This window comes from Mercenaria mercenaria, chromosome 13 (genome assembly GCF_021730395.1).
Source record: "Mercenaria mercenaria strain notata chromosome 13, MADL_Memer_1, whole genome shotgun sequence".
Lineage (NCBI taxonomy): Eukaryota > Metazoa > Mollusca > Bivalvia > Venerida > Veneridae > Mercenaria > Mercenaria mercenaria.
Window position 1 is genome coordinate 38742055 of NC_069373.1, and position 20788 is coordinate 38762842.

The window sequence follows — 20788 nt, forward strand, 5'->3', positions numbered from 1 at the left end:
AGATATTACTGTTTGGTATTTTTGATATCACTTAAATTAATGCATTCAAAAGTTATGCATTTCTGTGTATGTCAAGTTTGTGACTGTTCATTCAATATTTAAATTGCCAGGTCGAACACTTACCTGTCTCTATATTGTTTGAAGTTTGTCAGTAGATTGGTAATACTTTGCAAGTCTGCAGGTGCTCATAATGTTACATATGGTGAAAGTACATTTATACCTGATTATGTTCATTTGTTCATTATTTTGGTTTGAGATTTAATTATTATTATTGTGAAAAGAAAAATAAATACAAATTAGTCAGTACAAGTGCATTTTAAGGAGTCATGGCAATGGTGCCATTTGTTTTGTGAAATATTGGTGTAAGGAGTAAGAATTATTTCAGCTGATATAGAGTTGAACCAGCTGATAGCATATTGCTAATATTTGCTTGATGTTGATATATATATATTGCTAGTTTCATGCAATTTATTAATATTAAATTTTTGCCAAAACCTCAATATTTTATATAATATGTTGTATGTGACATTCCGAGGCCGGAATGGAATGCATTTTGGTCAAATGCATTCTTTCCAAAGGGAGGAGCTGTGTGGTAAACCTGCATGGGTTTTGGCACAGAAATATTTTGCTTTTTGTAAATATCTGAATAAATAGTTTACATTACCATGTTCTTTTATCATATATTAAAGAATACATTAAGACGGAGCTTTGCTGAAAATTTGAACCTTATTGAGTAAATATTGTTCAAGTTATTCCCAAAAATATACATAAAAAACTCCCGACTTCGAGAAAGTTTATCAGCAGAAACCATTAAATGCTCCTAAATACATATTTTATATTTTGCCATGGTATTTCCACTTTCAATATATTGTAAATATATGTCTTAATATTTATGTAAAGTTTGAGGACATGACATTATGTAGCTTTAAAGCAATCTTGAAAAATCTACTTTGTTTACATTTTGCTAGTCCATTTCTTATGTGACTAGAGCTGGCCAATGAAAATTATTTATTAAAAATATTTAGAGATATTGTTCAGGTCTGAAACTTAACTGTCATGTCAGGGGTATTAATTTTTAGTTATGTGAAATTTTGTAGATTTTTTAGAAGCCCTGTTCTGTTGTAATCCTTTAAAAATGGCCCTTAGATGTGAAGACTGATTTGGCAGCCATATTGGATATCTTAGGGAAAATTTGTGTGTCAATTCTTTGACACTTGATTTAAGTACTTTTAAATCATTATTTGTAATTTGAAATATACTGATAAGGTGCAGTTTTTCTTCTAGTTTGTGTTTATGTAATTGGTTTTTGATGACATTTATTCTGTTTCTTACATTTGGTGAGAAAAGTTTTACATATTTGGGAAAATGTCATTGACCAATCAGATTGCAGCATTTTTGGTGCTTCTCTATAAATATGGGCTTATCAGTTATTTCTTGGCTTCTAGTTTACACTTTTGGATTAAACACTTCACTTTGTTAGGAAAATATTGGAAATTTGGAGCCAATTTTAGGAACTTTGGACTTAGTTTTATTGGGGAATAATTTAGAAATTTAGAGTTTAATTCATTTGCTTAAGAAAATTACTGGAATTATTACATGCATTTTATTTGGACTTTTCTGATAATTTTGACATATTCTTAAAGGAACTAAATTGCATAATTGGTGTATATAGTAATTGTAGAAGCTTATTTGTAGACATAATTTAGATCTTTGTAGTTGTAAATGTGTGGTTATGAGAGTACTTTTGATTAAATAGATTTATAAAACTGGACTTACTCTTGTGTCTTCATTTAATTCTGCATAATGTGTTGACTTTTTCCAAATTATAATCTAAGTGGTGTTATAACAATTGAACTTATTATTACAGCACTTGGCATTATAATAACTTTGAAATAGCCCAGAAAGTGGCTTTATAAGGAATCTGGCTTTTCCTTAAATTAATTAAGCCAGTGGTGTCGGTCATCCTGAACATTTACTCCCAAAACTCGAGCAATAAGAACATTGCCAACAACCACATTTTAGGTCCTCGTTGAACAATTTAACCCCGGGACTGGGGTTTACTACAAGTGCAATCAATAATATAAATTTACCTTCGCGGACGGACCAAATTACTAACGTTAGATGAACTTGTGTTCAAACCCTTTTACCTTTCCTTAAATGTTTTGTGTAAGTTCTTTATATGTATATATTTATATGTTGTCATGAAAAGAAAGTAATAAAATATGTTTAAATCAATATCTTGACTGCGAATGCTAATGGCTTTATGTAATGCAAATAGATACTAAGTTCCCATCGATTGAAATTTTCTGGAAACTAGTAAAATTATTGCTGAGATCTGGACAAAGCTCGTTGCTTCGCCGTTCAAATTCTGTTAAAAGAACACTTATATAAAATATTTGTTGAAAGCGATATTTACGCCAGAGAAATTTGTGCAGTTTTGACCGATTGAAATTGTAGAGAAGTTATAATATATTTTTTCTTTACATGAGAGTTATCCGTCGCTAACAAAGTCAATACACCGATAATCCGGGGTAATCAAAACATGTCATTGTCACAAAATTGTTCCATATTACATACTGAAGTCAGGCAGAGAATAAGGGCGCACTTACACTTTCTAGCTATAGAATCTGCTGTTATAGCGGAATGGTGTCTGCCTTCCTTAAGGGTGGGAGGTCCTGGGTTCGAATCCCAGTCAGATCTTAAATATTTGCAATATGTTGGAAATCATATATAAAAAAAATTGAATTACACGAATTTACGTCCCCACGAAACAGCCGTTTTGGCCAAAATCACGAAATTTCGTGCCGACGAAATTAAATGTTTTCACAGTATGTTTGAAGGTTATAGGACTGTTCAAGTTGTTCTATATTTTAGCAAACAGTATGATGGGCCATCACTATTGAATATAAAATTAGATATCCTCAAATCGAGTAATCCAATATATTATGTCGCTTTGATGCTCTGTCTTGTGTCCAATACAGTTACATTTCCTTGTTCACAAAAAGTTCTGTTATATGGAAATATTATATGCTCAAAATATGTACTTTTAGTTAAAATATTTTTAATAAACCTCTGTTTGAGAAATATATGGACATTTGTATGCGTTTCAAAGCTTTTTCTGTTCATACTTCTGTTTTGAAAAAATAGGTACTATCTCCACATGACATATAAATGAAAACATATTAGTGTAATATTATGGAATTCTAATCAAAGCCGAGTGAACAATATATCGGTTTATTAAAGACACGTTAATTCCGCTTATCCCATTGGTCGATAACTAGTCAAATGAAAGTCCACAGAAAATGATATTTACCGCAAAAAAATGATGGTCTTGTGACAAACTCAAAAACTAACCTAGATATAGATATTTCAAACATCAACCAATCAAATCTAGTTTCTAAAAAACGCATAATCCAATCAGCAACCTCATAACATTTCTATTAAATTTGGTATTGACTGTCTGTAATCATGTTTTTTTTATGAACAATCTAAATGAGGTATTAACCATGCTACTCTTTTTATGTGCAGTCATAAAATAGAACATTTACCGTATGATAATATCTGTATCATCATCATACAATAACTGTTTAGTACTGATCAAGAGGTGGAGACTATATTATTTCTAAATCTTACCGTTACAAATAAAGGGATCAAGATCGTCCACATTATACGTAGAATTACAGATACTGTCCGTCCTGTCATAATGTAAATATCACGGGCAAATCTTTCTGTTCCTGAAAGTGAAATGCTACCACAAGTATTTGATATGCGTAAACATCTATAGTCTATAGTTATTATATTTATACATGATGTCAACAATAGTTCTACTCTGAGTGAATATATAGTTCTAGTATCTACTCGGTGTGGACGTCTAGTTCAAGTACTTACTGTTTATAGACATCCGGTTCAAGTATTTGCTCTGCGCGGACATCTAGTTCATTTACCTAATCTATTCAAGTATCTACCATGGAAATGTAGATATTTCGTTCATACATCTTGTCAACATTTTTAGTTGTAGCATTTACTCCAGAAACAACGTTCAAAGAAAGCAGAATTTCCTTAAACAGTATGTATGTATGTGTTAATACAGCATTGCATAAGCCTCAACGTACCAAAATGAGCAAATTAAAATTAATCTTGTACACTATTTCTTGATCATTGATAAAACGGCGAAATAATTAGATAGTTGTGCGGTCGTTTTACTATGTCATATGGATATTTTAAAAAAGAATAGAGTAGTATAAACGGGAACCTTTAGTCTGATTATCTGACAGACAAAGCATCGGTCTTTAAAATGCCCCTACATATGATGTATTGTATATTGTGACAACGCTAAATATATTATTTACGATGGTTATATTGTGCCTTATTTATTACAAAATTCCAATATACCATATATCCAGCATATTGCAATGCACTCGAACAAAGATCCAATGAGTAAGGCAAATGATGCAAAATACCAATCAGCCAACTGGAAGATGTAAATTCCGCCCTGTAACATACAAACTTAATACAAAACATTGTTACGATGAAACCACGTCAAGTCACTGGGAAAAGCTTTATATTGAATATTGCAAAAAAGTAATGGAGCAAGGGCATGCAATAGCATGCATTTTTTACGAACTCATGTACTTATTTACTGTGAAAATACACGAAACTACGATTTTGCTATACACAGAAATGCGAATGTCAAATTAAAAAGTTCTTACATTCATTGTAAGCGGAAGTGCGGTGATAAAGAAACAAAGTCCGGTAATGATGTTGACAAGAATCCTTCTATCCAACAACTGGTGTGGAAACTGGTCTATAATTCCACTGGTGACTGTCTCCAACATACCAAACTGAAATATGTAAATTATTTAATGTTCAATTCATTTGCAGTCTTTTTGAATAGATCTTTTTACTATCGTCATCTCATTTAAGATGTATAAATATTAAACCCCTTGTGCATGAAAGCAATAATTTAAAACCCGGTTGCCTAAGTTCAAAGGCACAGTGCTTAAAGAGATAAATCTGCCAAACACCTGGAATGGTTACAGAATTTGTTGAACTTATCAGACAAAAAGACTAAATCACGATATTTTTAAAAAACTGCAAGTGTAAATTCAATCTGATGTATTATCTGACGTATTATTCAAAACTTATAATTTTTAATAATCTATCTTTTGTTTTTATTTGAATAGACTAATTGGCAATGTAATGAATGGAATACATGTAATTGGAAAACATCTCACAAGACTGTCGAAGACCACGGCAATCAGCATTAGGAAGAATAACACGGACCACAGTTGGGGCAACGGCATCAAACTGAGTGCTGCTGGAAAAGCCACGAACACAAGACCAGGACCTATCAACATAATTATAAAGCAGATTGCTTAGTATGTTGATTAGTCAAGAACAAACAAATAAAATACATTTCATATATCATATACATGTATGTGTAGTCTTTCAGAAAAGTACTACTGGAAAATGTTACTGCTTGCTAAGTGTTCTAAATTAACAAACGTTCTGAAACATACAAGAAATGAAATTCAACCATATATAGCCACATTCATGTAATGCCAAATGAATATAAAATATTATATATCTACAATGAATGCTTCTATACAAAAAAATAAGTATCCCGCGTTTTCTCTAAAATTGCTGTGTTCTAAGGTCAAGGTCTGTAAGTTAACTCAAAATATTCACAATATTGAAAATCGATAACCATATATTTCAGCGATTCTTGTTTAACTATTGAATAACATTTTCACCAAAAGCACCAGATGGGGTTTGATTTAGCAGCAGCATTTTACGCATACTATTAGGGGTATTTAAGCCATTGCCAGGCAAGATGTACAAAGACGTGTACTTGAAATGAGTACATGTATCTCTTTGCCTCATCAACTTTTGTACAAGCAGTAACAAGCAGCATCAAGAACTTTGCTTCAAGTACTTCAGAATAGTTCACTTAAACTGAAAAAACTGTTGTGCAAAGGTGGTGCCTGCATGTGTTCCTTTCAGTGTTTGTTTTATCCTTGGTTCAATACGTTTATTTTTGAGAACTCCAAACACTACACACAGCTGGTTTCGTTCTGTTATTGTTGGGTTTAACGTAACACTGACACAATTGTAGGTCATATGGTGACTTCCCAGCTTTTGATGGAGGAAGATCCAAAGTGCCCCAATTCCTGACAATCATCATTCCAAATCAAAACATTAGACAAACAGCAGCGAAATCAGTACAATACATATATATGTATAAATAATTGATATTATTGATTTCTATACTGTGAATGCCCTATTTACAGAATTTTTTGCTATGTCGTGAACGTCTTTCTATTCAAGAGCATTGTGTGATGTAATTGTTTGACTGCTGGTTTTACTTACATAATATATTTTCTATTACTGCCCAAAACTACACGACCTGTGACTACCATATTTACAAATTAATTCACTAATAACATGTATGGTATTGATTTTTATGTGACCGTTTAACCGATTGCTGTGTTCCCCTTTGGAAAGAGGGGATTTATTGTTCCACTCATTATCTGCTATCTCTTGGTCAGTCGGTAAACCCTTGAATTTCCGATTGCTTGGTCTCATAATGGTCAAACTTCATGGAATGATTGTCTTTGGTCAGTAGATGACATCTAATTTTTTTTGCGGGGAGGGGGTTGGGGGCTAGGGGGTCGTTAGTAAATCTAAATTCGTGAGACTGAAAACGGTTCCCGCTCAGTTACTCATGAAAACCTCGGCTCACAGCCTTCAAACTGTATCAACAGATTGCCTGAGATCTGTAGAAAACCTTTTGAGCACCCTTTGAGCAAATCTAGCTCAAAGGTCAAGGTCACATTGGGACTGAGGACGCTTTCCAGTCAGTAACTCTTGGCCAACTGCCTTCAAACTTTATTTGAAGATTCCCTGTAGTCAATAGCCGGACCATAATGTTTTTGGGTCAGTAGGTTACAGTGACTTTGGAACTGACAACCGTTTCTGCTCAATAACGTAATGACGTTTTGTCCAGAAACATCACAGGTTGACTGTCTGTGGTTGCGCTGACGATCAGCAGGACAAGGGTAAAGATCATAGTGATTTCGGGACAGAAAATGGGACTAGTCATCATGGGAGTATAAATGCTTTACAAACAGCTCTTATTGTATATTGTTTTTGATTTCCCTACGCACCTGATGACTGTGATATATAAGTAACTGCTTAACCTATAAAGTATGTGGTTCTTGTATCATGTCTATGATTGCCGTTCTTCCCTGATTGTTGTTAAATTTCTGTGACCGGTCTACAGATGTTATGTTTGCTTAGTAACAACGTATAATAAATTTTCGTCTGATGTCCTGCTTCTACGACGTACTTGGATTCAGTGTTGTTATATTTTCTAGTTCTTTGGGATCATGCCATGGAGTCCATTCAATAAATGTGTAATAGAGTCCCGCTTAAGCCGGTGCCAGTGGGCGTGAGAGGTGTTGCACATTTCATTACCTCTCATGAACAGACTTCATCAAACCTAGTTTGCTATTATTCTCCTTAGTTGCACATTAAACTTCCAAAGGATCGTTTTACAGATTTTACTATTTAACTATTACAACGTGCTGTGTGGCGGCTGTAAAAAGTCTCCCAGTACTTGGATTCAGTGTTGTTATATTTTCTGGTTTTTTTTTGATCATGGAGTCCATTCAATAAATGTGTAATAGAGTTCCACTTAGGCCGGTGCTAGAGGGCGTTAGAGGTGATGTACATTTCATTATCTCTCATGAACAGACTCAACAAACAGAGTCTGCTATTATTCTCCTTTGTTGCATACAATGCTCCAAAAGGATCTTTTTACAGATTTTATTTCGTATTTCACTTACGTTATGTAGGTTTAATGTGACTGCCATAATTGTTACTTTGTAATTGTCCTATATATACCTTCTCTTTTCGTTGACTATTCGGTCTATACGGTTTATATGCTATTTCTGTGACATTGCCACCTACCTGCCTGCTGCGCTATTTCTGCCTAATTGTCTGTTGTTCTATTTCTGTGGGCTTTGTACCTACCTGACTGCTACGCTTTTTCTGTTACATTTTGCCATACTTATCGCAGTACCATTTCTGTGACATTTCTGCCTACCTGACTGTTACGCTATTTCTTTGGCATGTCTACCCTGACCGTTGCGCCTTTTCTCTGACAGTTTTGCTATACTATACTTATCTCTGCGCAATTTCTGTGATACTAGTATCTCTACATACCTGCTTGTTGACATTTATCCTGCCTGTTAGCTGCGCATTTTAGTAATATGTTTTTTTTTATGATTTCTGTGATAATTTTTAAATGTTTCTTTCTACCTAGCTGCTGCACTATTTCTCTGACATTGGTTGCGCTAATTCTGTGATATTTTACCTACCTAACATTTCTGCCTATCCGACTTCTGCACTTTTTTGTCACATTTCTGCATACCTTACTGCTGCGCTATTTCTGGGACGTTTCTGCCTACCTGATTGTTTCGCTATTTCTGTGACTGTCATACCAGATGATTTCGCCATAAATCCTAGCAACGTAAATACAACCATCCCATTGTAGAAAGCTGTAAAACCGGCAAATGCAACACATATTGTTGATGACCTGAAACAATTAGCCATGAAACGCTATGCATGATGTACCACATAGGCACGTTTCAATAATCATTTCTGTACGATAGAGTAATTAATCATTTTTAGTAAACAAAGCTTTAAATAGATGCGATATTTTAAGCAAGCAATATTTCGTTTCAATATTGAAATAAATATTGAAATAGTAGTTTTTCATCATACTGCAGTTTCTGAAAGTAAAGAAAAAATAGTTCAATTACATGTTAAGATTGGCAAGAAGTAACACATGCAAGTGCTATATCAGAATATTTTTAATGCAGATAATGTATGACATGTCAAATGTTGCTTAAATAGGCCTAAAAAAGAATTTGTTTGTTTCCAGTTGCATGGCCAAAAAAAAATAGGGTAGGTAGGTAGGTAGGATTTTTTTTAACCTAACACCATCGTAGTTTCAAACAGGGAGATTATAAACCTTATAAACATGCATCCTATTATTATGTTTGATTTACACCTGAACGTACAATGACTTTGATAATGTTTTAGCAATATAAAATGCCATTGGATTACACATGTATTTAAATATTATGGAATAAATACTTGCTTTACATGTTTGCGTTTTGTTGTTGTTTTTTTTTCATTTCCAGGTTAGCCCGTCCGATTAGCTCAATAGGTAGAGCAGTCGATCGAGTGGTCATAGGATCGTTGTGTCCTATATCATTCATTCTCCGCCGCTAATTCATGTGGAGAAGTTGGCAATTACTTGCGGAGAGCAGAGTTTATATTTGATTAAACATGAAACTTGAATGAAATCTTGCTGTGGATTCTCTCTTTAAATAATACTTTTTATACTGAATATTATTCAACAACCAATATTTATATTTCAAACTAAAACCAAATAAAAGCCCACTGGCCAGGAACATGATTGCATCTTTGAGCTGCATTGAGATTAATACCATCAACCCCTACCCCAGTCTAAAATTCTGGATTAACTGGAAATGTCAGACAATGGAGTTTTGACTGGTATGCCCAAATTGTGAATTAATAAAGGTGCAAGTGGTTGTTCAACGTCTTACTACTATAAATCCCATCTAAAACTGACTTTTCATGACTCTCATGACGTTTAGTGTGCGGATAAAGTTGAACATATACGACACGATTTTTATTGCGCGGCGTCGCAAAAATATGCGGCCCGATTTTACCACTAAAAAACTTTAGGATCGGCGGCCAGAAAAATAGGGTAGGTCGGGCCACCGGAAACAAACATTTTTTTACGCCTTAAATATCCATTGTATTATTATAATTGTGTGTTCGGTACTGTTATTCATTGTTTTATTATTATTATTCAGTATTTTGTTATTGTTGTATTTCCGTGTTCGTATTTAATGTTTTGGTATTCCTAATTTAGAAATCGTGGTTGTTGCCTGTATAATTCCTAAAAGTATGTTCGTTATTTAAGAAATAATATATCTCATTTAGTGATTTGTCGTCGAAACATTTCATTGTTTGAATGCAATGAAATTATAATAATACACAGCTGAATGATAAATTATGATTTTATTCAAGGACAAATCACTTAATGAAATATCCTTTTTCGATTCTAACATGTTATCAAGCATTATTGTGTACATGTTTGAAGAGATTCACCAAATATTTGCATGTTCTATGTGGTTTTCTTTTACAGCGCGCAGCTATGACGTAATCGTTGTGACGTACAAATTGTGTGTGTGTGTGTGTGTTGCATATTAACACACAGTTCCAGTCTTCTTTTTTTAATAGGGAAAGAAATCGGGTTGTGTTAGAATGTTATTCAATGTTATGTTTTTCTTAATGTAAAAGTCGTTATTGCCAATCGATATTTTGTTATCATTATTGTATTTTTGCGATTGCTTTATTTCTTTTTTGTTATTGAACAACTTCCCATTCATATTCAGCGTCTTTTAACTGTTGGTATCTTGTTATTCGTAATGGATGTTGCGCTCTTTTTTTCATTTGGGAATTATCTTTGTAACAAGGACTAGTAATGGACGGAAGTAGACCGCGTGTACTTAGAATGTCGACGCTGCACAATATTGAAATAACAGAGTTTACAATATGAATAACAAAACATAACAATAACGGACAAAAAATAACAACACAGATATATAAATTAGTTACGTTTGAGATGCCATAATAATGAATGTGTCTCAGACTATGTATAATAGAGATATTTTTGCGAGATATATCCCGCATCTGTTTTATGAGGCAGCAGTTCTTAATGTAATATTATAATTGTCGGACATTTTTCGTGCCTTACTGATCCGGTATACCTCTCGAATATCCTGAGACACAGGTAGCTACAAGGTTTAAGAATACTGTGAGGTTTATAGTGAAAGACATTGATGATTGTGTCTTTTCTTAAAACCATTGCTAACTAAATCTGTATTATTTGTTTGATTTGAATGAAATAAAAATAATAAAATTCACCAGAACAGTCTGACGTTACCAGAATGATTTTTGATGAAATCTGTTATAACTTGACATGGTGATGACGCCTCCCCAGGATGGTCCTAATGAGTAAAACACTTGTACCGCTGCTTCTAACCACACCTTAAAAACATATTAATATACTATTTGCTTGTATCAGATTATGGACTAAATCATTTAATTCGTAGAATGGTGCAGTTATTGCTACGTAAAATGCAAAATGGGATATCAGCTTTTTCTGGTGTTTTGTTGTTTGCGAGTAGGTTTGATAAACATACTACGTTATGTCTTACGTATTAATATTGTGACCATTGAAATTTGTCAATATCTGGCAGAAATAATATCAATAACAAAATATTGATTAAACCGAAGCATTTGCCAACCCCCCCCCCCCCCCCCCCCCCAAAAAAAAAAAAAAAAAAAAAAAAAACAAAAACGAAATGCACATTCCTCCATTCCTCGTCTTAAAAAATACTCCGAACAAAGATGGCGGTATAGTTTACTAATGATGAATAATCAAACCCGAGTGAAAATCATTGGACCGGAACATGAACACAGTATGCACATTTCCACTTAAGAGTGAATGAAGCTTCCACTGCAGTTTCGCTGAATTCCAGCTAATGTTTCTTGAGGATATGGCGCTAAAGTAAACTAATATTGAATAATCAAAGGTCAATAACTCAGTGAAAAACCACCCGACCGGAACAAGAGAATACGCGCAGCTCCTCTAAAGAGTAAAGCTTCCTATTAAGTTTCGAAGATTTCCAGCGAGTTGTAGCTTATGCATACTCCGGACAGAAAATGGTAAATAAAGTAAACTAATGTTGCATAATAAAAGGGCAATAGCTCAATGTAAAATCATCTGACCGGAACATGAAGATAATATGCACATTTCCTCTTGGGAGTAAAACTTCCTAATTCCAGCGAATGCTCTGGGCAAGAAATGGTATACAAAGGTTGAATAATAAAAGGGCAATAACTCAGTAAACTTCATTCGACCGAAACATGAAGATAATATGCTAATCTTCTTTTCAGAGTTAAGCTTCCAGTGAAGTTACGAGGAATTTCAGCGAGTGGTTGCTGCGAAATACTCATGGCTAAGATGGCGCTATCGTTTAGTAATATTGAATATTCAAAGGGCGATAACTCGGTCAAAAGATCAACTGACAATATGGGCATCTCCTCTTTGCAGTGAAGCTTCCAATGAATTCTAGCTAGTGGTTGCCGAAAATACTCCGTAAAGAAATGGTACTATAGAATGCTATTGATGGATAATCAAAGGACATTAACTCTGTGAAAAAACTGTCGGAATGGAACATGAAGACAGTAAGCCAAATTCTACTTGGCAGAGAAGCATCCAATGAAATTTCACTGAATTCTAGCGAGTGGTGGCTGAGAAATACTCCTGACAATAATTGTTACTTTTGTATAATATTGTTGAATAGTCATCCAACCGAAACTCGAAGATAATATGTGCATCTCCTCTTAAGAGAGAATGTTCCTATGAAGTTTGCTGAATTCCAACAAGTGGTTGCCGAGAAATACTATTACTATAGTTGAATAATCAAAGGGCATGGACTCAGTAAAAAGTCATCCGACCGGAACATGAACTCGTCTTCAGAGTGAAGCTTCCTATGAATTACAGTGTATGGTTGCTGATGTTTACTCCAGAAATGAAATGCTATTATAGTATACCAATGGTGAATAATCAAAGGGCAAAAATGCAAAGAAGAAATATGAAGATAATATGCGAATTTCCTTTTGGGACAGAAGCTTCTGATGAAATTTCGCTGAATTCAAGCGATAGGTTGCTGAGGAATACTTCTGACAAGAAGCGATGTAAGTTATAGTATAGTATTGTTGAATAATCAAAAGGCACTAAACACAGTTCAAAAGCACCTCACCGGAACGCGCATTTCCATTTGGGAGAGAAGCTTCATATGACGTTTCGCTGAATTAATGCCAGTGGTTGCTGAGGAATACTCCGAACAAGAAATGGTGCTATAGCATACTAAGATTAAATAATCAAAAGGCAATGACTCAGTGAAGTCATCCAACCGGAACCTGGATATAAAATGTGCATTTCTCCGTAAGAATGAAGCTTCTTATGAAGTTTCGATGGATTTTCAGCCAGTGGTTACTGCAGGATACTCCGGACAACAAACAGTACAATAGTATACTAATGCTGAATAGCTCAGTGAAAAAGCATCCAACTGGAACATAAAAATAATTTGCGCATCTCTTCTTTGGAGTGAAGCTTCCTATAAAAATAATGCTTGACAGAAGGTGAACCTTGATAAATATTATGTATTCAAGTTAGCTTTTCCAGCTGAAACATCAAACTTTCTTCTTTTGTAGCATATGATAGAAATAAAATTATATTTGTGCCTTTCCATACTGAATTTATTAAACTCGAATAAAATTGATAAAATGCTAGACAGAACCTCGCATATTATTATTTCATTCAACTTATTTAATAAATTTGATATGAAAAGACACTCAAGTAATATCCTTTATATAAAGTAAAAAAGTTACCTGAGTTGTCAAAAGTTTGGAGAAGTCTGGTTTAACAAATATCTTTATACCATCAATAGCCCCATCTAGAGTTAGAGCTTTTATGAATATTATCGTCAAAAATACGTAAGGAGCTGTCGCTGTCACATAAACGACCTGAAAAAAAAAGTAAAAGAAAAAAATCCTACAGGGTCTTTAAGCCAAAAGGGGTCTTTACTGGATATTTCTCCGTTGGTATTCTCTCCAAGGTGCTGAGTAAAATATTCTTTAGAATGAACAGTATTTACAAAGGATTGCAGATGGCAATTTATTCCATACAAACTTTATTATACAACTACATAAGCATTAAGTTTTTTTACATCGAACGAAGCGCATCTGAATTCCGTCTGGCATTTTGTTACATTATATCGAAAAAATATATTTTTAAGTAGAAATGGATCACATACAATGTCTCATAATACATTTACTGAATCTGTTGCCGGTAAATGGTAAAAGTACAAACGGCAAGCTATTCAGTCAGTGTTCTATTACAATTGACTTTATTTTTCATAACATGATACCAGAATTATCTTTATGAAGGTTTTTTTTCTTCTTCAAGTTTTGACTAATGCATAGCAAACCTATACTGAATTTGCTAGGATGGATGACAAAACTTTCTACCATATTGTTTCTTAGTCGTCCGCATATTAACCCAAAAAAGATGTCTTAAGAACAACCCACAAGGAATGTAAGACTATTACCCGATAAGCAAACTATAGACAGGCCATAAATCAAAAGCTATTTACCAGCGAAACGATTAATAAGGATTCATACAATACAACGTTATGTATCATCTAAAATTATCATTCTGAGGCCATGTTTATACAAATGCGAAGATTGACGTGCTGTCTCAGTATTTAGAACCCGAACTATTTCATTTACAGCAGGAACCAAAAACTCTAAAAATGATTGGTAGTGGTGCTACATAGAATATGAATATCATTTATGCCAAAACAGTCACAAATTAAACGAAATGCAAGCATTTGGAAACAAACGCATGGCATCTGTCCCTCGAGTTCCTCTCCCCAAATGCATCAGCTCAGCTTTTCGCTTGAGGGCTTGAACACAGCTTACAGTCGGTGACTTACAAAATACATCTCACATACGTCTTTGTATGGTTAACAACGTGTTGTCTGTTTCAGCAGATAGTCCAACTGTTACAATTATGCTATATGGTATATCTAAGATGGTTTTGTTACGTAGATAAAATAATTTTTTTTTTAAAATGAAGTTGCTAAAACAGAAAAAAAGAACTGATGTCAAAGTTTTGCCAACGTTAATAATGATTTCCTTAAGGAAGTGGATGTTCTTATGTGATATCATATTTCGACATCACATAAAATGATGCGACCTAAACGCAGATTTGTCGACGCGCGATACTTGCCTTGCCCAGAGTTTTGACACCTTTAATAACTGCAGCAACACAGAATAGCCAGGCAAGGAATAGACAGATCACCAGGTGTGGTTGTATACTTCCCATGTCTTCAAGACCACGTGATCGTCCTATCACTTTGTACCTGAAATGTCATCGATTTAAGATCTTAATGAAAATTTACAACAAATGAAATAAACATACGCGCAAAAAGTAACGCATTAAATAGACCATATAATTGATAGATGACTTAAACGTAAGATAATTATGACTGAAAATGATAATGCTTGAACAATCTCTTAAAATATGATTTGGTTCTATTTTTTCGTCAGTACTATAAAGGAAGCTACTTACTCCCAAAATTCATACACAGAGGAACTTGATCTTAGAGTTGAGACGTTTGAATGATTGGTCTGAGAAGAGCTGAAAGGCAGATTTGGTACGGACAAGTTGTCAGTATTTGTAACTGTGTAAAATGAATCATTTAACAATGAAACACTTGTGTTATAGATATCCTGTTCTGTTTTTCGTCCCGTTAATACTTCCAAGATCTCTGAAAAATAGAAAATCACAAATACATTTATTTTCGACAGCTGCTGTCATGGAGCTTTAATTGATCACTTCACACAAGTAAGCTGTACCATTCAGCGTGTAGGCATGCGTCTGCCCTCAAAAGTATGTTTCATATGATACCGTTTACCATGATAAACTTAAAACATCAATGTGTCGCAAGTTGCCATGATAACCGATGTATACTGATAAGAAGTCCTCATACTAGTAATTATGAAAATAGTATAAGAATTAAATTGAGTACCTGTACAATTTTCTGTATTCCAAGGGTTGTTGCATGTTGTCCAGGGCAGCTCGGAGAAGCATGAACTGTACAGGAAGTACAATACCCATACCATTATAGATATTAGATACCACAGAACACACAATGACAACGCCACTTGTAAAATACCTAAGCCTAAAATCAAAATAATAGGAACTACCGAAAAAAACATGTATACTTAAGCACATCGACACGGTCACTTTATTTCTGTATTTAGCAATTGGATACCCTATAGTAAGACTGTCTTTAAATTTTGTTACCTGCTTTTACTTCAATCCATACCTAGTTCATAAAGACTCGTCAGTGCAGAAAACGTGCTCCACTATTCTGATGATTGATAGTGAAATAGGGCACATCTGAGGGAGCTATCACTGGAGTGCTCAATGACCCCAATTAAAAAAAGTTTAAGTCTGAGTCAGAGGTATTTAGTAATAACAAAGATAGACTATCAAATCATTAACTAAACATAAAAGTGACATAATTTCTGCAAGAGCAATGCATCGTGTGTCATATCATGTGGCTAATAATGTAAATCAATTATTTCAAGCTTGAAACAAATCTATTTAGTCATAAATGAGATAGAGCAAAAGTGCATCAACACTTTAAGAGAGATGTAATGATAATGCATCAAAATTAACCTAAATTCTATGTAAAAAGGGGGCATAATTCATAAATAAATTGTTGCCAGAGTTATGGACCTTGAGTGAAATGATTTGGGATGGTGTGGATCAACTAATTTTAGTTTGACTCAAATCCATTCAGTTATAAAAAAGGTAGTGTAAGAGTGCATCAAAACATAAACAACAGTGTGGACGCGTGCGCGAGCGTGGACGCCGACGCCGGCGCGAGTAGGATAGCTCTCCACATGCTTTGTATAGTCGAGTGAAAATATGATGTTCACAAACTCGTTATCATGCTTTGACAAAGACCTAAAAGACATCGTAACGGGAAATGAAACTAACTAGGTTTGAATTCGAGCCAGTTGGAAGATCGGAATTTAAATTTTCAAAGAGGCAATCATCGAGCTAGCATTGACTCGAAATTATTGCTAACTCAAAATTCAACAAAAACGAAAACTTTGAATTTTGATATTCGAGCTGGTCTTAACTTTAAATCCAGCAGGAAATTCGGCATTTGAATTTAAAGTTCGGTCTAGGAGATTGACCATAGATGTTTGTCCTTTTGCATCTTCAATTTCAATTTTCGAACCGCCAACATTTAAGGCTGGATCTAGATCTAGATTTTATCAAACATTGACTTTCGATCTTCTCAAAATATAATACCTGGTAGAAATGCAGCCTTTTGAAAATTTAAACTTCAATTTCCAACAGGCTCGAAATTCATTTTCAGTTCAAACTCAATATTTTGGAATTTTGAGTTTCAGTCTTCGAGCTAGCCCCAAGTTCATTGCTAACTCGAATATTGCCTTTCCAAATTTGAACTTCGATCCTCAAGTTGTGTTAATTGGGCTATTAATTGTAAACAAATTTAAATTATCCAGCTTTCACTAGATTTTGATAATTATTTTTTTCTTAACACGCACATTTGAGCATTTTAGCTTGAGTGAAGAAATCAGTCTTTACCGTCACCGCGCTTTAGTAATATCGACGTCATTACAAATTATGTAACATAATAATTCATCAGCTGTTTCTGCCTCGTATGAAATCAATTGCTTCCATTATTGAATGAACTCATTATTACAGAGTACACTATGAAATTTCATCTGGCGATCGAACAAATAAATACTTGCCTCTAGACAATGAGCAGAACTCAAATGCCAGCCCAGCACTTTGTCCAGTAAATTGTCCAAGACAAACTTCCAGGTAATATAGAGGTCCACCAGATGTAATCAGGAAAAAGAAAAACGGTATCAGAAAGGCACCTCCGCCATTTCGACTGAAATACAGAATAGGTATATAAATGTAAATTAATTTCATGCTTAGAAGTGACCCTGTCTGGCCTACAGACACACTGAAACATGTGCTTGAATTCACCAGACATAAGTGTTTTCTTTACAAAATGCATAATGGCTGTAAATATAATAATAATTGTGCAGTTTGATAGTCTCAAGGCACTAACGTTTGCTAGTTAATGACATGATATGAAAACATATGATATAATGACTCCCTCACCGCCTGTTATGTACAAGCATTTATATTTAATAACTCCTATATACTGGAGTGAATAGAAACCAAATGCAAAATTGTCTTATAATGTTATACCTGCAAATTATGGGAAATCTCCAGACGCTTCCTATACCCACTGTGTAACCCATTATTGCCAAAAAGAACTCGAATTTGTTTGCCCATACACCTCGGTCCTGATTTACACATTCTACGTCTGTTTCTAGCCAGCTTGAATCCTGATTGTCAAGGCCAGTATCTTTTGTATCACTCGGTTTCTCAGTAGAAGCATCTTTAAGTGTGGCAACTTTGTCACCATCGCTATTTAAGCATTCAAGTTCCGTTGACATCTGCATCAAACATTTTATCAAATTCAGAATAGAAATAAATAAAATAAAACTTGTTTCTGATGGACAACGTTAGAAAGGTGCTTACTCAATTTTAGACTTGACTCTATAAGCGATAGTTCTCGTCAAAGATACAATCCATTGGTTCAAAAAATAATATAAAACTGGTATACAAAAACGTGTTGTTGATTCATGTGTATGTTCTATACCCTGCAATGTAATACGTGATGTTTCTCAAGTTTTCATCCTTGTTCATCTTTTATTAATGATATGTCAGCTGTGGTAAGGAATAAAAAAAAGGTATATGCTAATGATTCTGCCATTGTTAAAGCTGGTTGGATAAGAAATTAAATGAAAAATCAGGCAGGCTATGCAGTTTTTGTCAGAACAAAACATTAAATCAAACTTCCCTTTAAAATTCCAGGATAGGAAACATATGTTTATAGTCATCTGCGTGCACGTTTACGATATAATGAAGAGAACGATGTTAATGACATGGCAATAGATTACCTACCACAAAGCCAAATGGGTATTAGGAAATAACATTTAAAAATTAACGAAATAGCAAATTGTAATCACAAATAAATGCACAGTTTAAATAGCTTCCCTCGGAGTTTCGATTCACTAATGTGCAAACAAAAAAAACATTGAGAACTGTCAAACATACACCAAAATAATGCATCTTATTAGATAGAAAAAGTAACTAACAGGTTTACCTTGCAATAATCTTCTAGTAAAAATAGAATCAATGACCATTTTACATTATTCAGCAAACCTTTTTTGCTAATTCAATCATGTCAAGTATTAAAAGTGAACTCACAATAATCTAACAGTGATATCTAAGCATCCAGAACACAAAAATAAAAATATACATCTGCCTTCCACTGTTCTACAGAGAATGCATAGACACTATAACGTCTGAAAAAAAAAACCTGTAGAGTAAATTGACACAGAATTAGTACAGAATTTCACGCAAGCGCATTTGCACGAGGTAACTATGTTACAGTATATCTCGTTCTCAATCTATACTGCGTGCAATACATTTTGAAGTGTAGACAGTAATACTGCGCGCTTTTTTTTTATCGTAACTGATGTGGTAGTGATAGAAAGAGTTTGATGGAAAATATCAATGCTCTATATGAAAATCTTGATGAATATGTCATACTTTATGATGCTACATAAACTAAATTGAAAAATACAATTAAAAAACAAAGCCCTGATATTGATTTAAAGAAACTATATACACATGTATTTATTTTTTGTTTGTTTCATTTTATAAAATATTTACAAAGGTATCAACATGAAGAACAGATTAAAATGTCTTGTATCTTCTGAATGACAAAAGATAAAAGATAAAAGTTAAATCAGATCTACTGAATGATGCACTGTGAATATGACAAAGTGTATGTAACTATTTGATACTTTTCCGACTTTTTGAGCAACTGCTGATCAGAGTGGTCATCTTTTTGCATTTGAAATAATAACATAGAATTTTGAAAGGACTTTTCGTAATGTAGATATTCTGCTAAGATACTGATTTAAGATAAATTAATCAAAATGTATGATATGCACATATAGCATCTTCATTGTTCCCTAGAAATCACTGTAACATACTAGTACATTATCAGTTGGTTAGGCTGAGGTTATCAGTACTATTTAACAAGAGTGAATCAAAGAATTGTTTGGTTTTAAATGGCCTAAATATCTATTTCGAGCACATTAAGTTCAAACATTGCTGATTTATGTTAGTATGTAATATTTTTTTCTCGCCTACCTAAGCGGGAAATCTCAGTAAGAATGATTTTGATCATACATAATTTGATGAAAAATTTAACATCCGAGAATAAGAAATGGCAAAAATAGTTAAAACTGGTACCACTTTATTGGTGCAACCTACGTAGAATGTTGTTATATTCACCATTTCATTTCATTATTTTGAAAGTGTTTCAGATACTTTAGGGTAAAATTGGGTAACTGGGACACTTAAAGAAACACTGTTGAGTAATATTTTAGAAAGACAAAATATATACCTGATTTATTGATATTTCAGTATGCGCAACCTATATAATATATGACGAATGTAAACTTTTACAAATACCTGATAACCTGTGATTAACTATAAATTAATTAAACATTGGTCAAGTGTCCCAAGTTACCCCACCCAGTTGGGGTAACTTGGGACATTTTAGTTTTATTAGAATTTATGTAAATTACAGTCGCATTTATCACAAATGAAACCATTCATGTCCACAGATCAAAAACGAATTCTAAACTGAAAATATAGCTCCGTATTAATTACAATTTATGACTGTTTTGTAAAACAAGGATGCATAAAGAAATCAATATGTCCAAGTTTTGCCTAAATTATGTCATTATTTGTTTCAATATATGCTTATTATATAAATCGTTTAAAATAGAAAAATGTTATAAGTGTAAATAACTATGTATGAATTAAACATAAACTTGACATAATCCATTATGTACTTATATATGTGATTTTTACACTTGAAACTGATCAAAATTTTAAACAGTC

General features: G+C 33.7%; 1 protein-coding gene across 2 annotated transcripts in view; it reads right to left on the reverse strand.

The window, feature by feature from the left end:
* Positions 1–20788, reverse strand: part of LOC123528966 (sodium- and chloride-dependent betaine transporter-like) — a 44258-nt gene that overhangs the window by 10977 nt on the left and 12493 nt on the right. Inside the window, exons 1-13 of one of the 2 annotated variants that reach the window (XM_045309084.2) lie at positions 19076–19232; positions 18008–18258; positions 17536–17681; positions 15768–15920; positions 15308–15506; positions 14966–15098; positions 13564–13698; positions 11048–11151; positions 8472–8599; positions 5235–5347; positions 4710–4841; positions 4393–4492; positions 3634–3734 (exon numbers count right to left, since the gene is read on the reverse strand). In XM_045309084.2, the coding sequence (XP_045165019.2) occupies positions 3634–3734; positions 4393–4492; positions 4710–4841; positions 5235–5347; positions 8472–8599; positions 11048–11151; positions 13564–13698; positions 14966–15098; positions 15308–15506; positions 15768–15920; positions 17536–17681; positions 18008–18258 (1695 nt within the window). In that variant the 5' untranslated portion in view covers positions 19076–19232. Of the gene's footprint in view, positions 1–3633; positions 3735–4392; positions 4493–4709; positions 4842–5234; positions 5348–8471; positions 8600–11047; positions 11152–13563; positions 13699–14965; positions 15099–15307; positions 15507–15767; positions 15921–17535; positions 17682–18007; positions 18259–19075; positions 19233–20788 lie in introns of those variants that run through there. The other variant, XM_053521591.1, reaches the window with a different exon arrangement.